The sequence below is a fragment of the Xiphophorus maculatus genome, chromosome 23 (assembly GCF_002775205.1).
Source record: "Xiphophorus maculatus strain JP 163 A chromosome 23, X_maculatus-5.0-male, whole genome shotgun sequence".
NCBI lineage: Eukaryota > Metazoa > Chordata > Actinopteri > Cyprinodontiformes > Poeciliidae > Xiphophorus > Xiphophorus maculatus.
The window spans coordinates 2,150,947-2,172,544 of record NC_036465.1 but is presented as its reverse complement, the minus strand read 5'-3'; the positions used below and the strand labels follow the sequence as shown (position 1 = coordinate 2,172,544).

The 21,598-nt window shown below is 37.9% G+C and overlaps 1 protein-coding gene across 1 annotated transcript; it reads left to right on the top strand.

The window, feature by feature from the left end:
- Nucleotides 1–1,014: 1,014 nt before the first annotated feature.
- On the top strand, nt 1,015–21,299 carry gpm6a (glycoprotein M6A). The gene is made up of 7 exons (XM_005800592.2): nt 1,015–1,500; nt 14,895–15,087; nt 15,295–15,451; nt 16,802–16,955; nt 17,415–17,491; nt 18,005–18,070; nt 19,425–21,299. Exons 1-7 carry the CDS (start codon nt 1,464–1,466, stop codon nt 19,575–19,577), a joined length of 837 nt encoding a protein of 278 aa, XP_005800649.1. The 5' UTR covers nt 1,015–1,463; the 3' UTR covers nt 19,578–21,299.
- The last annotated feature ends 299 nt before the right edge of the window (nt 21,300–21,598 follow it).

The following is a 21,598-nucleotide window of genomic DNA, read 5'->3' as shown; positions in this document are numbered from 1 at the left end:
TCCCTGAACGTTTTAATTCACCCTGAACTGCTATGATCAGAAAATAATAAAACAAAAATAAAATAACAGAAAATAATTTAGAATTATTTACTTTCAAATCATTTATCTGTAGTTCATCTAGTTTTCTTTTTTGTTTTGTATTTTTGATTAAATAAATCAATAAGCAATTAATATCACTCTTATTTATAATAAAATAATTCTTTATTAAATGTGAAAAAGTTGGTTGGTAAATCTTGATTTTCTTTCTTGAAAATCTTTAGTTTTATTCTTCTGACAGGATTTTTTTTTTCTGACTGTTTTAATATAGACCCATGTATCACGTCCATGTCTGAGTGTAATGCTCTGGACTCCAGTTGGGTTAAATATTTCCTGTAGGTACATTTCAAGATTTCTAGCAAACATCTCAGTTACATGGAACAACTCTGAGTTGGTTCCTTTAAATCAGCACTGAAAACATTACTGCAGGTTCCAGTTAGAGATTATTTCATTCTTCATTTTTATCACATTTTATTTTTTTTTTTTTTTGTGCTTGTTTTAAATTTGTGTTAATCGTTCTCTTTGTGTGGTGCTTAAACTTTATTCTTGTTTTAAATGTCATTTTCTTCTCCTTTGTTTCTTTTCTTGTGAACAACCTGGATTTACCTTGTGAATAAATGTTGCTAAACTAACTGGCCTCTCCTCACCTTCAGATCACTGAAAATGAAAATAAAATGTTTCTTTGAAAAAACATCTTAGTGCACATACTTGGTGATTGTGTAATTGAATCAGTATGACTAACACGATTAGGAGAATCCTATTTGAAAATCAGTTGCCCCCTCCCTCATTTAGGGTGGGAATGAGTTAATGCAGCAGAGCTACAGTGTGTGTGTGTGTGTGTGTGTGTGTGTGTGTGTGTGTGTGTGTGTGCGTGTGTGTGTGTGGGGGGGGTGATAATGGGTGTAACCATTCTGTCTGGAAATCCAGGGGCGTTTAAACTAAGTAATGTTCAAACAAACTCAACATGACGGAGAACATGACACAGGCTGAGGGTCTCAGCAGTCTAAACCTTCTGCATGCCTCAGTGTTCTAACACCACATTTTCCAGAAACGGGTTCACTCTCAGAAACAGGCTTTTGTTCCACATTCTCTCTGCTGCCTCATAAAGACCACCCTCTGCTCAGTCCAAGCCCCCTTCCTCCTCCTCTTCCTCCGCCAGGGACCAGGGAGGTTTTCAGCACTTGCCACGGCGGCTCACAGTGGACAGCACCACAAACACTCACTGATTCCTTTGCATCACTCAGACACTTGACAGAAACCACAGCTGACAGCCAATCTCAGCGTCCACTAGAGACACAGAGACAGCGGGAAAGTGATACAAGAGAAGCAAAGAGGAAGTCTTCTGTGGATTATCTCTGATATAATTCAGATTTTCAGCCTTCAATCCAAGCAGGCTTTTTCAGTTAGTCTAAAACAAAACCAGCAGCATGGAAGAAGACCTGGACGAGGGGCAGACCCAGAAAGGTAAGGTTTTTAATGAAAAAGAGATTGTGTTGCTGGTGAAGAGGTGGGCAGCTGTTTGCGGTGCGTTCTTTGTTGGGTATCATGTTTGTATGAGCTGTTTGGGTCGCCAGAGGGGCGTGAACGGCTGCAGCCGCGGCTGGGCTGCCTTTGTGTGCTCCATGAGGATTTCATGCTTGTCGTGACGGCTCAGAGAAAAACACCAACCAAACCGAGCCTCTGGTTCTGCTCTTTGTCTCCAGTGTTGCAATGCTTTTCAATGCTCACTGTTGATTTAATGGAGGAGCTGGCTCTTTCATTTACTTAAAACAGGAGCAACGTTTGCTTTGCATGAAACCCCGAAACCACTTTCCCAGCATGAATGATTTAATGAATTGTCAGGAAACTTTAAGGCAGGGAAGGGAGATGATTATTTATTGCTTTGTGGAGTGAAACATTTAAAACGATGTCAGTATTACAAAGGAAGTCTTGACATGTCACGTCAAAAACACCTTTGTTTGTGCCTGCTCTCTCCCCTCCTGAAATCGACTTCATGTGACAGGCATGGCTTCATATGTTTGTGTTTTGCTCCCCTCCTCCAATCCCTCTCCTCTGCATCACACACACGAGCTGCAGCAGCTGCCACAGACCTGTCCTTATCATCTGATTTCTATTCGCCCACTCCTGCTGATTACAGTTCAGTTATGCAGAAATAGTCCACTGTGTCTGTGAATGAGTGAGGCTGGCAGAATATAGAGCTGCAGAATCAAACCAACACACTGCAAATAGAGGATAAGGTGTGTAGGGGCGTGTGTGTGTGTGTGTGTGGGCGTGAACACACTGAGTGAACATAAAATAGAAAGACAGACTCGAGGAGTGGCAGGAATGACAGAAATATCGAGTCAGAACAATTCTGGAGTAGTTTTGTACAAGAGACTGAGAGTCAACATAAGACATGTTGCCCAAAACCAAAAACTCAGAAATACCTCAGTATATGCATCTATAACATTATTATTATTATTATTATTATTCAGGTTAAAGTCTCATTGAGAAAGACCAGAAGTTCTGAGGTAGTTAAAAATAAACAAAATCAAATCAACCTGTTACCGTCACAATGCTAGTGATGCCATATGCTCCATACATAAATGTTTGTAAATTACAGACCAAATGTTAGTGGCATATGCTTCCTGAATCACATGAGTGATTTATATTTTATTTAAAATAATAACATTTTTAAAACTGAATTAAACAAATCTTTGAAATTACTTAATCAGGTCAAAGTCTCATTATTACGATTAATTTATTTTTTAAAACCGAATCTGTTCATTAAGATTATAAAATTAATCTGATGGACGACAAAATCTTTCGGTATAATAAATTTAATTATAGAAACAAAAATGAACAAATGTGTTATTTCTTGACATTTATGTACTTTATTAATCTTCATTTTGGCTCTTTATCTTACATTTGACTACTTCAGACTGACATCCTTCATATGGATCCAGGTGTAATGACACAAAAGGACACATTCAGTGTTCAATGATGATTTGTTTACTCAAATCCAGGTCTATGAAAGCTCAAAGAAAAAAAGGGATTAAAAGTTTTTTAAATCCTGTTATCACCTCAACTACTATATCAACTTAAGCAGCTTTCAAACATTAGCTAAATAAGCCTCTGGTTAATAAAGATATTAGACAGAAACTTGATGCATCTGATATTAAAGCAGTGACTAACAGATCCTCTCGTCTTTGAAGAGGCCACATGATCAGAATGACTTCACTGAAGAGGCGAGATGAAGACTGAGGCTGTCCACTTTGATTTCATGCCCATCTTTCTGTAAAATCCTGTCACCCACTGTAACAATCATTACTCACTTACAAGCAAGAGCCACACTTTGCTGCTGAGACACAAGAGATGGAGTCTGACAGTACTGGATCACATGGACCTTTGACTATTTTAAAAGAAGTTTCCCACACGAAGAGAAAATCAATTTCTAAAACATGATTTTAATTTCTTGTTGCTTCCATTTTGATGAGTTGCGGGTGTCACTGAGTGCACTCACTGCCCGCTAATTCCCTTCTGTCTTCCTCCTCTGAGGCTGCAAATCTCAGATTATGAGTCAGATGCACCAGGTGGGTTCTGCCCATTGAGCTGCTGGCCGACAGTAGGGGGGCACTCCACACATGAAAGTGGCCAGACACCACAGGGAAGCAAAGCAGCAACCTTTTGGAAACACAAACATGAAGCTAAGATGATTAGTTTCCCAAGGAATCCCTTAAAAATGACAACATGAGGAGTAAAACTGTTCACAAATAACCCAAACTGAAGTTTTGAAAATGTACCCAGTCAGTGTGCTGATTGATGCTCAATGGAAAAACAGAGAAAAGCCCACCTGTTAGCCCAGCCTGAGCCAAGAAGCGGCTCCACAAGGCACAGCTTGTCCTTCTGCTTCAGAGGTTTGATGAGGATTCTTACTTGGCATCAGATTCATATCAAGGACCTTATTGATATTTTTATCAGCCTAAAATAGAGACTCTACCAAACAAACACAACATGTCATTTATCCTAGTTTAGCTATACTTTTGAAAGGTCCACAGAATTTTAAGAATGTTTCGATTTTAATCTTGCATCAAACTCAAACTGTTTTCAATACAACAATCTCCCCAATCTTCTTATCTCTTTCCTCTTTCTGAAAACAAAACTGCATCACTTCCTACATAAGTTTTAATTTTCATGGACGACTCATCTTGTAAAAGAGACTCCAGTGGTCTTTCCTAAATAAGTTTCAATTTTCATGGACGACTCGTCTTGTAAAAGAGACTCCAGTGGTCTTTTTAATATCCTCTGTTTCTGCCACTTCTGAGTTTTTCAACAAAATGGCAACAACAACCCCCTGTCTGCACTCTTCTGCCGCATGTCTCGCAGATAATTGGCTTCTTTGCTAACTGTTACACTCAATCTACCGTCACACCCAAAGTGATTCATATGAAAATCCACTCCAATCAATGCCTGTAACCCCCAAATCTCCTTTTTACTCTCTTTAGTCCATGACCAAAGGTTTATATAAATCCAGAAAAAGGAAAACTTGCTAATCCTGCGAATCCATCACAGACGCCATATGGAAAATCAAAACCCAAACTTGATGTTCTGATCCAAATGATGTTTTTCTTTTTTTTAACACAACAATAATCAGTATGGTATACAAGTTTGAAACGTCATGTTACGTCCAGGCATATGTTGCTGTGTTAGTAGAGAATGACTTTATCATTATTCTGAAGGACAGGTGATTTTAACTGAAATTAGTTTCAAAACTTTACAGTTGGTTTTTCAGGCCTTAATATGAATAGAGAAACAGAAACTTGAGTAAGTAAAATGGCTGAATTTCCAGATTCTATTTCTTACTTTTTCTAAAAGATATTTATACTTGAGTAAGTGACTTTCATTTTTTTAAATTTAAAAACATGTAAAAATGTATACATTGTGATTATGGCTCAGTAAATAAGGTCTATTTACTATATTTTTTTAATGTATAGTTTTACTTTAAATACAAAAAGTAAATTATTTTTAAACTCATTTAGATTTAATTATTCTAGAACCACACATTTCACACAATATACATAATATTAACACAATATTAATGAAAATTTTGAGTAAGTTGTTTTCAACTCATCTAATAGACAGGTTGAGTTTTAGAGTATCAGGCTCTGAAGGGTTAAGTTTGATGTTAAGCACTAAAACAGTATTTTTTATTTAGTTAGAAAATGTTTAAATAACCACAAACTGATCCATCCTGATTCGTAAAGTCAAAGCATTTTAGATTTATAAATAAAGTCTCTTGAAGAGACTTCAGCATCATGTCATCTCAGGATTTCTGGAACATCCATAAATCCAATAAAGCTGTATTACTGCCAAATGTTCAGACTATTATCAAGAGTCTGTGGAGCAGTGAGGACTCTGGCCAATCTGAGGTCAGGTCAGGGTACAGCAGCAGTATTTATCCAGTTTTGGCCGTGTTCTAAAACATGAGTCTTCTGTCCTAGGGTCCACTCCTCCCTGTCTCATTGTTTGGAGTCCTGACCTGTCCGGCCCTGAAGAAGTCAGGGGAGTTCCTCCAATTGTTCCTTTCACCTTTTTTGAGACTTTTCTCTGAAAACATCATGACGACTTCTCATTGCGCCAAAACAACTGATTGTACTGTAAATCCTGTGATTCAACATCTAATGGTGGTAATAAACATGATTGTAATGTTGCTGTAGTATAATAATCAAGCAGTAGTACGCTTTTGTAAAGTTTACGTTGCTGATTTAAAGCTCCCATACAGATAAACTTGAGAACATTAAATAGCAGAATAAGGTTTTGTTTTGCAACTTTCTCATCAAATTCCTACATTTCTTCTTGCTTGCTTCACAAGATATTGAGCTCTTTTCACGCAAATATCTAGTGTTTTTTTTAATCACTTTATCGCTTTTGTTTAATGAAGTTAAACGAAAGAATGTCCCCAGTCTATCAGGCATGCAATTTTTCTCAGACTAAAGTATCTCTGAGGAGAAAAAGAGGAAATTGTTCGCCGGGCCTTTGGACGTGGCCCTCATCGGCCCCTTGGCCCTGAGGGCTCGTGTGCGTCTCATTCACTATTGTCCTACTGAATTTGTTGACATACAGTAAAGTGGGTCATGGCTCTGAAGTACTCGCTCTATTCTCAGATTTCGCGCTGGGGTTGACATGGCAACCATACTGGTTGATTAAACATGCGCAGAGGAGATGGGGGAGCAGGAAAGAAAAAGAGCGCTTGCCGCTTGCTACAGGAGAAATGGTGTGTAGTGAGAGGGGGAGCAGCATAAAAAGGAGCAAGGAAAGCAACGAGACAAGCATGTTATACCCTCACACTGACACAGATCCACCATCCCCCCCCCCCCCCCCCCCCACACCCTCCTTTCCCTTTAACTCCGCGAACCGACCCACCGCCTCCCTGCCCCCCATACATAACTCTTCTGATAACGAGCACCAGCAATCATGTCTGATTGGATGCATTGTGGTGCAAGCTAATCATAACCAAACAAACATGATTAGGTATTCTCTACTAATGGTTCTGGTTTTTCTCCTCCGTTAAGTGCATTGTTCCAGTAGGATCAGATTTGATTTTTCAAACTGAAGACATTCAGGTTACCTTCCCCATTCATGCCCATTGACTTCACATTTCTACCCAGATTTATTTCTGCTAATTACATAGATTTGAACCTATATACAATTTAAATGCAATTAATCCCTTTTTTCCCTATGTAAAGGTATGGCACCTTTACTATAGTGGCACATTTTTGGTACACCCGTAAATCTGACACACTAACAACAGTGATAGATGACAAAGCCGCTTCTCTAGACCCACTGGGTTCATTTCTGCTTCTAAGCTGATTTGATGGTAGAAGGAGTTAGCCTATCAGCGCAGCTATTCAAGCCTAAAAAAGCTTCTCAATGCTAAACATGTAGCAGCAGTTAACACGTCCCCACCGCTAATGTCAGCATCCCCAGTCCACTAAAGAATGATCAGGATTTCCTAAACACTGGAAAGCTGTATGTGTAGAGAAGTACTTTGCACCAGTCTGACGGTTGAATAAACTAAATAACTGATTAAAAGCAATAAAAATCTTTAATAATTTAGCAGCATAAAGTGTTTCTGAATTGAAAATGTTGCTTAATTTGTGAATAAATGGTTTGATTAAAATGCAATTAGTTGTAATCAATTAATTAAAGACCTGGTAATTAGCTGCATTCCTTTTCATTTCACCTTAGATGGTGCTACATTTGTGAGGTAAAAGCACTTTTTAGTTGAGCAGCAGAGTTGAGTAAGTGAGTTGTTCCCATGAAAACCTCGTCAGTTCTTCTCAATCAGACAATTTAATCTGACATTGACTCTTATTTGTTGCTGTTTAAAAGACGAGATTATTGAGATCTCACAAAATCTGAAGGAACTAAACATACTGAAACTTCAGAAATACGTACATGGGAGAACCATACCCAACCACGAGAGCCTATAACCAAGCTTGGTCACACACTGTTGTGGGACGACATCTCATTCTTCTACCAGAGGATTTGGCTAGTTGTTTTTTTTGGCCATAACCCAGATTCTCTACTCTGTTGCATAACCCACAAATGTCTTTTTCAAACAAATGCAGCACAGAGAAGTAAAAAACACAAAGTATTTAATACCTGCTTAAAGTGACTCATTTCCAAAAGAATAAAACATATTGCCAAGGAGCATTCATTCATTCATGCATCCATCCATCCATCCATCCATCCATCCATCCATCCATCCATCCATCCATCCATCCATCCATTTTCTTACACCCTTGTCCCTCATGGGGTCAGGAGGTGCTGGTTTCTATCTCCAGTGAACGTTTCGGTTGGGTCACCCTGGACAGGTCACCAGTCTGTCGCAGCCAAGGAGCATTGTTACTATAAAAGAGAAATTCCACAAAATTCTGAATTTTCTCTGATAAAATATGTTTTTAGATTAGAGAACTTGAAGAGGAAACTTTATAATAAAGTAAAAAAGATTAATCATATTTACAGTCTTTCAACTCTTGTTGAAATCCACCTTGGATTTAAAGAAGTAACTGAACTATGCATGTTTCTCAGATAAAGGTTTATGTATTAATCAAACATAACCTTCCTACAGTCACATTGAACAAATAAAAGTATTATTGAAAAGTCAGTTTATTTCAATAACTCTATCACCAAATGAAACACATTACTTAAATTATACAAAGTGAAGTTTTAGCACCTTTATTTCTCTTAAGGGGTAATGACTTTACATTTACAGCTAATGAAAACATATTTCAAATTAGAACATCAGACCAATAAAAAACATGTTTAAAAACAGGAATATGAACTTAATAAAAACTATGTTTAGTACCTGCTTACAGGTTGTTACTTTCAAAAGGTACTTTTAATCTGACAATTGAGACTCATATTCTAAATATGGGTTTGAAAAGAAGCAAACAAAAAGCATAATAGAAAGGATTTTAAAGTTAGTTCTGCTTCTCAACTCCAACAGAAGTTATCAGAGTTTTATTAGGAAGGAACTGAACTTTGAAAATAACATCTAATATTTTAACTGTCTACAATATTGGGGTAAGGAAAAAGGGGATGAGATATTAAAAGTTGCAGAACCACCTTTGTGACAGCTTCTCAGACCTGAAGAGGAAAAGAGTGTGTCTGCTTTGGGTCAGACAGATATTTACGGTGATTTCTCTTCCTGCACGTTTTGTGTTTCGTCTCAGGGAATCTGACTCCTCCTTTCCTTTCAGCTGGTTTTTCTGCTGCTGCAGCAGTCCTGTCTGCCAGCAGGTCACTCAGATGACAAGAGTTACTGAACTCTCTCAGTGCTCCACGATTCCTCACTTTGGATTTGGAAATGGGTGACAAACTTAAAAAAAGCTTTGTGAAGGAAGCTGAGCAGAATGTATCTTCCTGGACGAGACGCCATAAAGGACTCAGCAAAAAATCAGAAGCAGATTGGTGTAAAGTGCAATTGCAGTGATATTAAATGGTTCCGAAGCTTCCCAATTCTTTTTATTAAGTAAAAACAAAACTTCTGCCGGAATAGGAGGCATCTTTGACTAGACCAATGGTCCATAAAGGATATTTTACAGGGACTTGGAAGAAAGCAATTAAATGAGGTGAAATGTGCAAATATCTCTTAATTTTAGCAGGTGTTTGGTGCACTGCACAGGTCAAAAGATCATCTAACACTGATCTAGTATTAGAAAGTTTAGTCTAGTTTTAGTTTTCAAGATGAAGATATCAATAAAGAAATTTACACATCTAACATCCTTTTATCTGTTTGGCTTTGACAGCTTCTTATACTATACAGTATTTATAGATATTGAATCGTACTTTCACTTTTGCAGATATTAGGGAGTACAAATGCATGGCTGAGCATTATTTATCCAAATGGTGTTGAAAGTTTCATAAGTTCTCCATAATTAAGCATTAACTCATTTCATGAGTATTATTTGTTCACTCATGAAATGCTGAACAGATAACACCCAAACTCATGTTTTCCTTTTCACACCTCACACTGTGAACTTCAGCCATGACCCTAATAATTCTTTGTGCCACTTAATGCTGTACGATTATACACTAAATGGCCAAAATCCGCTTAGAACCGTGACACACAAAAAGGTGCCTGAACACACCACACTGGATTATAGGTTTCCATAAAGGCTTTAACAAATTATGGTCAGTGTAATGAATTTAAAAATGTTGACTGGTTCTTTCTTGATGAGACTAATCAGGAGTCAAATGTAGACTTCTGTGGATAAACTGTAAATACTTTTATTCATACTGCTGTGAAGTTCAAGTTTTATCTCAAATACAACTTATAATTTCTTGTGTATGAAATTAAACATTTACAATGCATGAGGTGACTAATGAGCAAGACTGATGCAAAATGATGTGTTATCCTCAATTTGTACAGCATTTAGATGCACTAAGGGGAACAGTAAATCCTTCGTTAATGAAGCCCACCATCATCCTGAGCCGTCTTCCCTCTGCTAGACGTCATTTAGCTCTAAGCATATTTAAGCACTGAAAAGTTGACTGGGTCACTGAGGATCTGAGGGTGTGTGTGTTTCTTTTGCCTGCTGGATATGACACTGACAGATGGAGCAGAGGTGGGAGGTGCGGGGTGGGGTGTGTGATCCTTTCTCTTTGTTTTAAACAGACGCCTTCTGCTGATTGGGCCGTGGTGTTTTGGGGTCACATTCACTTTTTACACCTGTTTGTGTTTTTTGGGGAGGTTTTATCATGCGAGGATGCATTATGCAAATCCCACAGAGTTCTTTGTTTAAATAATTAAAATGTTAAAATCCTTTTTATTTTGCACCATGACGTGTTTAAATGTAACCTATTCTCAATCCATTTTGAGCCGATTGAGCTGTTACTAACAGGATATGCAATACACAGCAAAGGCAATCTGCAACAAAAACAAGTAGGACCAAATTCTTAAAGTTCACAGAAAATACTTAAAAAAACAACAACATTTTTTTCTTTTACATATTTTCAGATCTACTGTAATTTCCTTGACCCCTAATATAGCATGGGATATTTTATTTTTACCATGGCGAAGCAAAAAGCATGAATAAGTCATGTGAGAGGCTTCCATGCGGTTGTATTGTGCCATTCCTAAATTATGGATCAAGCACCCAGCAGCTCCTCCTCATCCTTCATCGGCCCAAACTTTGGGTCAGTTAAGCTTAGCAAAGAATTATGGAGAAGTAAATGTTGTTTCTCTGCATCATTTATTCATCGCTGCACTCATTCAATATATATATTTATATATTTCTATCGGGGAATCAAATGGTCATTCTGTCTTTATATTTCAGTATTTAGTGAATCCAAAGTGTCTCTATTCCACAAAATTAAAAGCAGAGAATCAATAAAACATCAGTCATGTTACAGCCACTCACTAATGCACACACCGCGCTCATCCAACCCTGCAAGTCCTCTCTACTGTTTCCATGGAAACATGTCCTCTCACTAACGCAGAACAGGCTATTTTACTTATAGCTTAATAAGCAAAAATAATTAAGACTTCTTTTTTTCCTCCGTATGAATTATTGATAATTTACTCGATTATGCTTCAGATGAAAATGAGCGTCATTAAACCAGAAGGAGAGAACGATTTTTGACTTGGTGTAATCTGTGTGCAGGAATGTAAATAATGCAAAAGTAATAAACATCAATTGAGGCCAGGCCATAAATCTTTTATACGAGCGCTCTTTCCCCATCATGTTGAAATCGTCTCTGCATGGCTGCAGCAACACGTCTTCAAAGTGTATAAAGAGACACAGTCTTGTTTTTTTAATCAATGCTCAACGAGAAAAATCACAGCTATTACTGGAACAGGTGAGAAAAAAAGTCTAAAATAAAAACCACAAAAAGAGATTATTACCAGAAAACATGTTTTTGCTCCACCTGTAAGGCATGAAACCTATAAGATGTTTGTTTGTACATTTAATGTCTGCTTTGATGGATCTATGATGACTGGACAGCAAATGTGATTGGCTGCATCCATCACGCTTCATGTGAGTCACCATTGGGTCAATAAATCCGGTCATGAGACTGAGAGAAGAGAGGTGGCAAACTCACCATCTGTCCTGTAGGATTTTCAAACAATCTGATGTTTGAGGCATGTTTAAAATGAGAACACTTAAAGAAATAACAACATAATGCCACCAACAGGAACCAGAGATTTAAAAACAGATTCAGAATTTTAAAGGCTGAACAGCCAACATAAAACTAAACTATCATTAACATCCATCCATCCATCCATCCATTCATCCATCCATTCATCTATCCATCCATTCATCCATCCATCCTCTTATCCAAAATTGTGTGAGAAGGAAACAGTTCGGTACGGACAGGGGCGGATCTACACAGAGGCTCGGGGGTGGTGCCCCCGTCACTAAAGCATTCAGATTAAATATTAATTCCCCATAAATATGTAATTACAAGTTCAGTTATGACTGAAACTGCTCTCACGTTAAAGCTTTCAAACACATTTTCTATTGAATAAAATCAATAGCTAAAAATGACAAAAGTCCTTCCAGTGGATTCTGGATCTGCTCTATGATTTGCTCCCAGTTGAATATTCCCAAAGTCTTCAAAAGCATCCAGAAGAAATCCTGATCAGGATAGAAGGAGGAAGTATAGCTGTGTTTGTCTGAGATCTCCTCGATTTGGTCAACATCGTTATCAGAGAAGGCTGGAATGTAGATGTTGCACAGAATCGAGAGTTTTGTGATTTTGTTTTAGCTCTTTCCTTATCCCAACCCAAAGGAGCTGCGCCTGCTTTACTGCAGAGAACCCTCCAATCTGTCTATCTCTGGGTCTGATTGACTATCGCTTGTGAACAAATCAACAAGATACTGGAATTTCTCAACATGGAAGAAACAGTACATTTTATTCACATTGAGAATCATGGCTTCAGACCTTAAAGAACCTGCAGACTGTTCCACTGCACGATGAATACTATGGCTAGTAGAATCACTTCTTCTCTCCATTTCTGTGTTAACACAAGGAGAATCACTTTGTGCAGACACCACTCATCCTCTGTGTATGCAAGGACTGGTTTGTGCTTCAAGGCAAAGCAGACTGCCACATAAAGTCTTCTTCAGATCCACAAAATGCTTGCAAACCGGACAACCAAACTCCTTTTGACACTCAGAAAACTCGGATGAACATGCTGTGGTGTTGGCAAGGATTTATTTTCCTCAACTAAAATATTCAGAGAAAGCATTTATGCATCAAAATCCTGCTCATTTAGTCCACAATTTAGTCCAAAATTATTAAAACAACACACCAAGAACAATGCACAGAAGCTAAGTGCACTGGACTTTCTTCTCCATTCTTTAATCTGTCACAGGTTGATTCTGGGGTAAAGGAAAAAATGCACTAGGTGTTGCACCTAGGTGTTGGGAAAAGCAAACATTCTCTGCGCAGCCAGATAAAATGGTTAAAAATTAAATAGTGTGCCTGAAAACACATTCCACAGCACAGCAGTGAGTGAGGATGCAGATAATGAACCCTGGGAGAGGCTGGAGCCCTACCAACCGTCTGAATGCTCAGCACAGCCTGGCAGGCGGATCAGCTACTCAGTATTCCACTCAGGTCTACCATGAGAATCAGAAGCAGAGTTGAGGAGCAGAGATGTTATTCTGACGCTTAATTTGCAGAGATAGATGGTGACTGTTACCCCTGATGCTGAAAATAATCTGAATTTGTTCCTTTTTTATCTGTGCTATAATTTACAGTAACAAAATGAGGTTTTCTTTCCCAACAAATACATGCATGCACATTTAACCATTGATCATAAAGCCAATAAGCACGCAGCTGCATTTGTTTGTGTTATTAAAATGTCTGCTGGTTTATTTGCTGCAGTGCCTTCCAAGGCTTATTCTTCTGCAGCACCGGGAATAGGTTTAGCTTCTGCTGCTGTCTGTCTGAAAAATGACTGACTCAGAAACACAAACAAACACCCAAAGACACGGCGGTGACTCATAAATCTAACCAATTCATATGACAGCTGCATACATCAGCGTTTACAGTCCCAGCCTCTCAGGGACGAAGATGGACTCCTCCATACTGGAACCAGAGCCAACCAGTCTCTGGTCACCAACAGGTCCTCTGGGGGTAAGCCTGGCAAAAAGAACAAGGTTAAAGGTCACGATCTCTATGTAAATCTCAGGATGGGATTTCATCCAACATAAAATGTCAGCATTGCCCACAGGTTGGGCAACTCCTAGTATAAATATAGGGCTGGAGTCTTTAAACTGCAAAGTAATTTTTCCATTTTCATTTCATATTCTAAGGTAAAACATTTTCCAAATAAACATTTTTTTTAAATCTATTTTTGCCACTAATTATGAAACAAAACAATTATTATATTTCAAACATCTATAATCTACAAACTATGGATAATCAAACTAAAGAATCATTTTGTTCACACGTTTTGTTTGGCATGTAAACCAGACCCAGTTAAAGAACCACAGGTCCAAATTTTAAAATCAGAACCACAAGCGTCTAAAAATCAAAACATTTTGCAAAGTTGCAAGATTTTCTGATTGGATATCATCTAAACACAAGTAAGACTCTTTTTAATTTAATCGAAATACAGATTATGTTTTAGAAAATGAAATGAGGAAGAATCAAACATTCAATCTTCAATCAACATCTTTTTCCAGAATTGCAAAATTATTCCAGAATTAAATTAAATTATTTGTAGGCCTTTAATACTACAGAGGATGTCTGAGAATAATGTGAATGTAGTAATAATTATTCACTGAGAATAACCTGAATGTGGTAAAAAATATGAAATAGAAGTGGACATTAAATGTTTCATTCTTGGCTTAGAATATGTAGAATAGAATAAAATAGAATAGAATAGATACTACACAGCTTAACACACATGATGTGTGTGTGTGTGTGTGTTTAGCTGTTATAATTTTCATCTCTTGTCACTAATGGACCTTATTCTGATTTGTGTTATGGTGTCAATCCTAATCTCTGTCCAAATCTTGTTTATCAATGTCATATTTTAGAATTTATCATGTTCCTTGTTATCCTAAAGAAAATTATTATTTCTAAACCATAGAAAACGATTCTCAGATTTAGTCTTGGAAGTTTCTTTTTCCATGCATGGATATCTGCTGCTCAACTCTCCTCTGAATGATGCAGATTCTCAACCAGTGAACTGAGACATAGTGTACAACCTTCTGATGGAGTTTCCTCATTTGTGATGTTAGGCTGAATTATTTAAAATCCTGCAGACGGGAAAGTCGTGTCTCCCGGCGTGAAAAGTCTTCTTGAATTTTACTCTGACTCAGTCAACTAACCGAGGAACCTGGCTGTGTTTTCAGGATGCTTGGAGTGTTGCATCAAATGCCTGGGCGGCATCCCGTACCCGTCCCTGGTAGCTACCATCCTGCTGTATGCGGGCGTGGCCCTGTTCTGCGGCTGCGGGCATGAAGCCTTGTCGGGCACCGTCACCATCCTCCAGAACTACTTTGAGGTTGTGAGGAGCCCAGTGGATGCGCTGGACGTCTTCACCATGTGAGTGAAAAGCATCAGTTTGCAAAGAGAAACTGTTTACAGTAAAAATGAGGACAAAAATAATCCCTCAAATCAGATTCTAATATTGCTGAAGAATGTGTAAGTTTGTGTTTATTTCTCCATTTTTTCTTTGTGTGACGTTATTGTCAATTTCTATAGGACAGAGTAATTTGAAGAACAAAATGGTTTTCTATATTTACTCTGCAGGATTGACATAATCAAATATGTGATCTATGGCATTGCTTCGGCTTTCTTCGTCTACGGCATCCTGCTGATGGTGGAGGGATTCTTCACCAGCGGAGCCATTAAGGATCTGTATGGAGACTTCAAGATCACCACCTGTGGACGCTGTGTCAGCGCTTGGGTAAGAGCCTGAACGCTTCAGGATACACAGAGTTTAAATGCTTTACTCTCAAGGCCTGAGGAGTTTGTTAGAGGATATTAGTGAACAAACTAAGGAACACAGCAGACTGATATTGTATTAACATTGTATCTTGGTTAGAATTTCTTGATATCATACTGTCAGTGTCAAATACTACATCTCGTTGCTTGTACTTGTGACAGTGCAATGACAATAAAGTTGAATTCTATTCTATTCTATTCATGTCTTAAATTACAAAAAGTCAAATTAAAGTGATTAAAAAGCAACCAGTGCTTTGCTATCAAGATCATCTTGAGATATAGTAACTTAAAAGAAGACAATATAATAAAGAAAGTATGCTATGGTTTAAATAAACTTGTTAGCATCACCAAATAGATATTTGACAGAAATAGAAAAATGAAGCAGAGCTGATTCAAGGCATAAGGAAGCTAAGCTGCTTCTTAAGACCTTGGAGATCAACAGGAGAAACCAAAGGCTCTTTAATGGCCACAAAGTGTAAAGATCTTCAAATATAAGCATTTAAGTAAAAAAATCCTGAATTAGCCAACCTTTCAATTCACTCAAATTAGCTAAATTAATACACTAAACATGGAAACATGTAGCAAGTGTTTTCTTTAACTTCTTTAAAACTGTTATAGAAACAAACCTTTGCAAATCCAAAAGAATTTATTTCTGCAAATGGCATTCAAAGATTTCCAACTCATGACATCCAAACAACCTTATGCTTAAATTTTTCCGAATGCTTTGTTAATTTTGACGTTTTTAAAATAACACACTATTATCTGTGCATCTTAGCTTAGATTGGCACGGTGCTCTCATATTAACCCATGTCAACTTCTGATTGGCTGATCAGTCCCTCATTACGACTCCTCCTCAGAAGATCATTCAGCTGAGGAGGGGAACTGAGATTGGAGACTAAATGAATTTGATCAAGAAGACTTGGACAACAAGGACACAAAGCACTGACCAGTCATTCAAGACTTTTTAAGTTCTGTTTTTGTTTGAATCATGAGCTACGTTATGATCGTCTATTTTTGGGTAAAGTTGTGCAACACTTCGGTTTTTCCTCCATACACCTTGTATCTGTGCTCAACATCTGCAGTTATTTATAAGTGCCTTCACCTCCACACCAGCATTCTGATTCTCTATGCAATCAAAAGCGGGGAATCAACAGAAATCCCAAAGCCAGAGCATAAAGAAACCAGTACCATCTGCTGCAGAAGTTCTGAAAACGTGACCAGGAAAAAGCAATATTTACCTTACATTCATGATTTTACTAACATGTCATATTCTTTTTAGTATAGTTATCTGGTTTTCTGTGCTTATTTTCAGTTCATCATGCTGACTTACATCTTCATGCTGGCCTGGCTGGGAGTGACAGCTTTCACCTCCATTCCGGTCTTTATATATTTCAACATCTGGAATATTTGCCAAAACGACACTTTGCTGGAGGGGGCATCGCTGTGCCTCGACCCTCGTCAATACGGTACCTTTTGTCTCTGATTCTTTATCCTGTCCATTCCTCTCAGATTTATTCACAACTTCTGAAGTTCATGTGTAGATCATGCATCCAGAACAGCTGCTCTAGATCAGAAAAATCAATAGCTAACTAGTGGCTGCACTTATATGAAGTGAACTTATATGAAAGCCAATATTCAACTCTGAAATTCTGATAATCAAAGCCAGGTTTGTCTGAAGTGCTGTTAATGTTTTCAAATCAAATTATGCTGATGATAGTAGAATTAGTGCCATATATTCCAGCCTATTAACCACCAGCAGGCACTCACACAGCGATTGAGTGTCAACAACAATTTGCCACCACAGAGACGATGAAACACCTTGTTCATATGAGAACTGTTTTATGGAAACTGTTTCTACATTTTGCGGATTTTTTCTGATAAAAAAGAAAAACTCACCTGACAATAAAACTAACTGCTTATTTCAGGCATTGTTCCGCTTGCTGAAGCAAAGACTGTGTGTGCTGGATCAGAGAAGTTCTACAGGATGTGTGCATCTACTGAGGTAAAAGATTCAGTGACAGAAAATGTTATTTATTGGACTCTTTCAGCATAAGTGAAAAAAGCATGTGCACAGAACCAAACCTAGCCATAAATAATGGAGGTACGCACGTCATCCGTTTTGTGCACAGATGAGCAGACTGTGTTCAAGGAACGCAGCAGACAGGTCAGGGCTAAAGCTACGTTGACGTTTACAGCAGGATTTGGCACAAATCTAACCAAAGACATGATCTCCCACTGAGAATAACACTCAAGATTTGCAGATATAAACATAGATCTGTGGGGTAAATACAAATGCACACCAGACCTTTTTTCATATCTTTAGTTTAATAAAACATTTACTTCAAAATTATGCACTATTTGGTGTTTATTATGCAGGATTTCTATGGATGAAGGCAGAATTAATTGATATTTTAATGGCTATTTCTTTGTAATTCTTTCTAATCTGAATGCTACCATTAAAACCATCCAGTTCTGTGTCAGTGATTAATATGGTGTGATTTGCTGCTCCTTGCAGCTGGATATGACGTTCCACCTCTTCATCTGTGCCCTCGCTGGAGCAGGAGCTGCTGTTATTGCAATGGTGAGCCACCAACAGCAAAATGAAATCAATATTTCAAATGCACCTCAACATCTCCCAAATGCAGAACTTTAGAGATACCAGCAGAAAACAACAACTCTGGCTCGTGCACAATCTCGTTTGTTTTAAGAAGAATGTGCATTCCTCTGATTAGCTGCAGGAAACTGAGGAAAAACGTTGGGAAACTGGTGACATTTTGTTGTTTCTCCTTGTGATTCCCTGGGAGATTAAAGAGGTAGACAGAGGAAAGAAGGCATTTTGGTGCAGTGAAAGAGACAGGGTTCGTCTCCCTCCCTCTTTTGCAGGCGGTGGGCATGTCATGCTGTTGTCATGGAAACAGGGAAAAGAAAGGCTCAGAGATTGTTGCAAACATCGCTCAGTAATTTGTGCGAAGCCATTTTCTGAGAAGCAGAAAGTGGTTGCTAGACAGAAACCGATGGTGCGAACTGTGGCGGGACTCAATGCCTCTTCTGATAGTTTCTCTGCCAAACAGAAACCACAACAGAACCTCCAACCAATGGTGGTAATGTTCTGAACCACACAAACACAGCCAAGAATCTTTAATGGGAACACCAGACAAAAGGGAGCAACTGAATCCAAACGTGTAAATCTGAAGGAGCTGTCTGGATCTTAGAAAGGTCTAGCGGTGCAGGAGAAGCTGTCTTATTAAAGCACAAAACATTCATTATAATCTCTGCTACCATGGTAACGTCATGGTTCAATATAGGCTATGGACTGGCATCATGCTGCCACCTGGTGGACCACAAAATTAATAATAATAAACATCTCAGTAACAAGGTGGCAAAAAACTCCATGTTGTTGAGCTGTGAACTTTAGTAACAAATATTTCAACAAAAAATTTTATTGGAATTAATTAACAATAAAAAAGAGGAATCAAATGACATTGGTATATAAAACCTGCCAGTTCAACTACAGGACACAAGAAAAAGACCTCACACTAAAACAGGTTTCTATGAACCTTCCAGATATGTGATATTTGCCTTACATGTTTGGTCTTGAGCTCAGTCATGTTGCCAATCATCAGCTTCCTTAGTACCTTCACCTACCACACCTCCTTAGTTACCTGAGTATCCTTTACTCTATACTGTCACTGTACACTACAGAGTAAGGAGACAGTTTTGCATCTGTCCAAAACTCTCATCATCCTGATTCGACTTCAGATCTACATTAATGTCTTCTTGTCTTGTACAGTGAACCAGTGGTGTTCCATCTATACAGTGTACATAAGTTCAGGTTTTACCATCACGCCATTTAAGAAAATGGCTTCTATATTGTGAACAGTGTCAAATTAATTCATTTCTCTTTTTTATTTTGCATTTCTCCATTTTCCTCACAGATCCACTACTTGATGGTTCTGTCTGCCAATTGGGCCTACGTGAAGGACGCCTGCCGCATGCAGAAGTATGAGGACATCAAGTCCAAAGAGGAGCAGGAGCTTCATGACATCCACTCCACTCGCTCCAAGGAGCGCCTCAACGCGTACACATAGAGTCCAGCGCGAGGCCTGGCCCTGCCACTCCGGCCTCTCCCCCCCCACCTCTCCTCTTGCTTTCTCTCTGTCTCTCTCTACCATCCCCTCCCGAGGGGGGCGGATGGCGCCTAGGGCCCTCGGCACTGCTGATGTAACTGGTGCGTCATGTGACAATGTGGTCTGGGGGGGCTTCTCACGAAGCTCCTTCGTCACAAGCAGCATCTTAAATGAAAAAAAAGCCCCTTTACCTCTCTCGTGGATGGGTTTTTCTAATCATCGTCATGGCAGTTGTATTATTCTTGAATACGAGTCGTTTAGTGCTGATTGTAGTTTTAGTGTAGTTTGTAGAATCAGAAGTAGCAGTAATATTTCAGCTTTTTAAGTTTTATTAGAGTTTGTGTATAAATCTTGTTTTTATTTGGTAATTTTGCTCTCATTCATAATTTATCTCTTTTTAATTGATTTCTGAGGGGGTCAATAGGGGCTTTAAAGGGTTTTTAAGCACATTTCTCATGTTGTGTGTGTGGAGATTTCATGTGTAAGAGTGTTTTAAATGAATGAGTGCTTAGTTTTTGAAAATATTTTGCATCTCACACCTTAAAAAATGCAAATTTTGCCAGAATTCCCAGGGATTAAGACACACGTTCACAATAAACAACTATTTAGTTTGTTTTTGATTATAAAGTAGCAAACCAACTAAATATTAAGTACCAAATCGATGCAAAGAAGTCTCTGCTAAACAGAAATTATTATTAATATAAAGGGGGAACGAGCCAAGTTAAATTTAATTGAGGAGTATAATCTTGTCATTTAAATCTATTTTCGGAAAGAAGAGCATTATGAATACTAATCTTGTGTTTAAGCAAAACTCTGCACTGTAAATATGATGACATCAAAGATTATCTTTATGTTTTTGCACTTATGTTTAAGGAAAATTAAAAAGAAACCTATCCAGTCTGCATCAATCTGAACTAAAAAGAATGAGCCTGAAGCTGAGAAGTTTCTGCTGTAACGTCGGTCCTTGGTGGATTAATAAGATGTGATTAACGTGTGTGTCACAGATTTTTATTTGTGTTTTATGACAGTAACTGTGTTGCCTACACATTTCGCCATACGGCTGCAGAAACAGCCTGTCACTTCATTGCCTGCTTTTTTTTTAAACAGCCTCTCCCAAACCCGTTTCATGCACTGACTTGACTTTTTCTGTGCTCTCTAGATGTAACCGCTTTGGTGTTCAACTGAAAGTTGGATAACTGTACTGTTAGTAAAGACTGTGAATTTACTGTGGATGTTTTTTTGTGGCATGGAGATTCCTTAATATAGTCTTATTGACTCAAAAGTTTATTTCCTTGTTTATTTTTGTAATTTAGAGCGTCTTGATGGATCAACCCTTTGTTTATATGTGCAGTAATGAACCTCCCACGCTCACTGCATCTTATCCTTCTGATATTAGACTGTAGACTTTGAGTTCTGTCTATTTAGTTTGTGATGAGCTTTCAATCATGTCTTAAAGCTGATTCTCGTACCAACATGACTTACTCTGTAACGATGAGAAAAAAATGCTTTCAGCTTCCTCCTTGTATTAGTCTTTTGTACTTTCACTACAGATGCTCGACCGCAGGCTTTAAAGGAAATCTGTTTTGTACATCCATGTGCCAAGAGCTAGAAGTGGCTTATTTGACTCGTATGATCAAATTTGCTTGCATAAATAAAATTCACTCGTGTACTTGTTAATAATTATATGAGTCAAGTGTACATTTTTTTTGACAATTTTTCCATGTTTGGACAAACAGAATTGTGCAGTTAAAAAAAACTTGTCAAGATTTCTTTTTTTATTTTATTTTATCTTTTAGATTAACCTGAAAAAAGATGAAAAAATATTTAGGTAAAAAATTAATTTTATTTTGTTTTATTTTATGGTTTACATTAACCCAAGAAATTCTAAAAATATATTTAGGTTAAACTGGAAAAACTGAAAAACATATTTGGGTTACTTAATTTAATTTGATTAAATTCTAACTGAGAATATTGATATTTAC

Bases quoted from the DNA above. Each gene is read 5' to 3' on its own strand.
- gpm6a (XM_005800592.2), top strand. From the start codon at position 1,464: ATGGAAGAAGACCTGGACGAGGGGCAGACCCAGAAAG. The intron at 15,452-16,801 runs GTAAGAGCCTGA...GCTTATTTTCAG, and splicing joins GACGCTGTGTCAGCGCTTGG to TTCATCATGCTGACTTACAT. The intron at 17,492-18,004 runs GTAAAAGATTCA...TGCTCCTTGCAG, and splicing joins GGATGTGTGCATCTACTGAG to CTGGATATGACGTTCCACCT.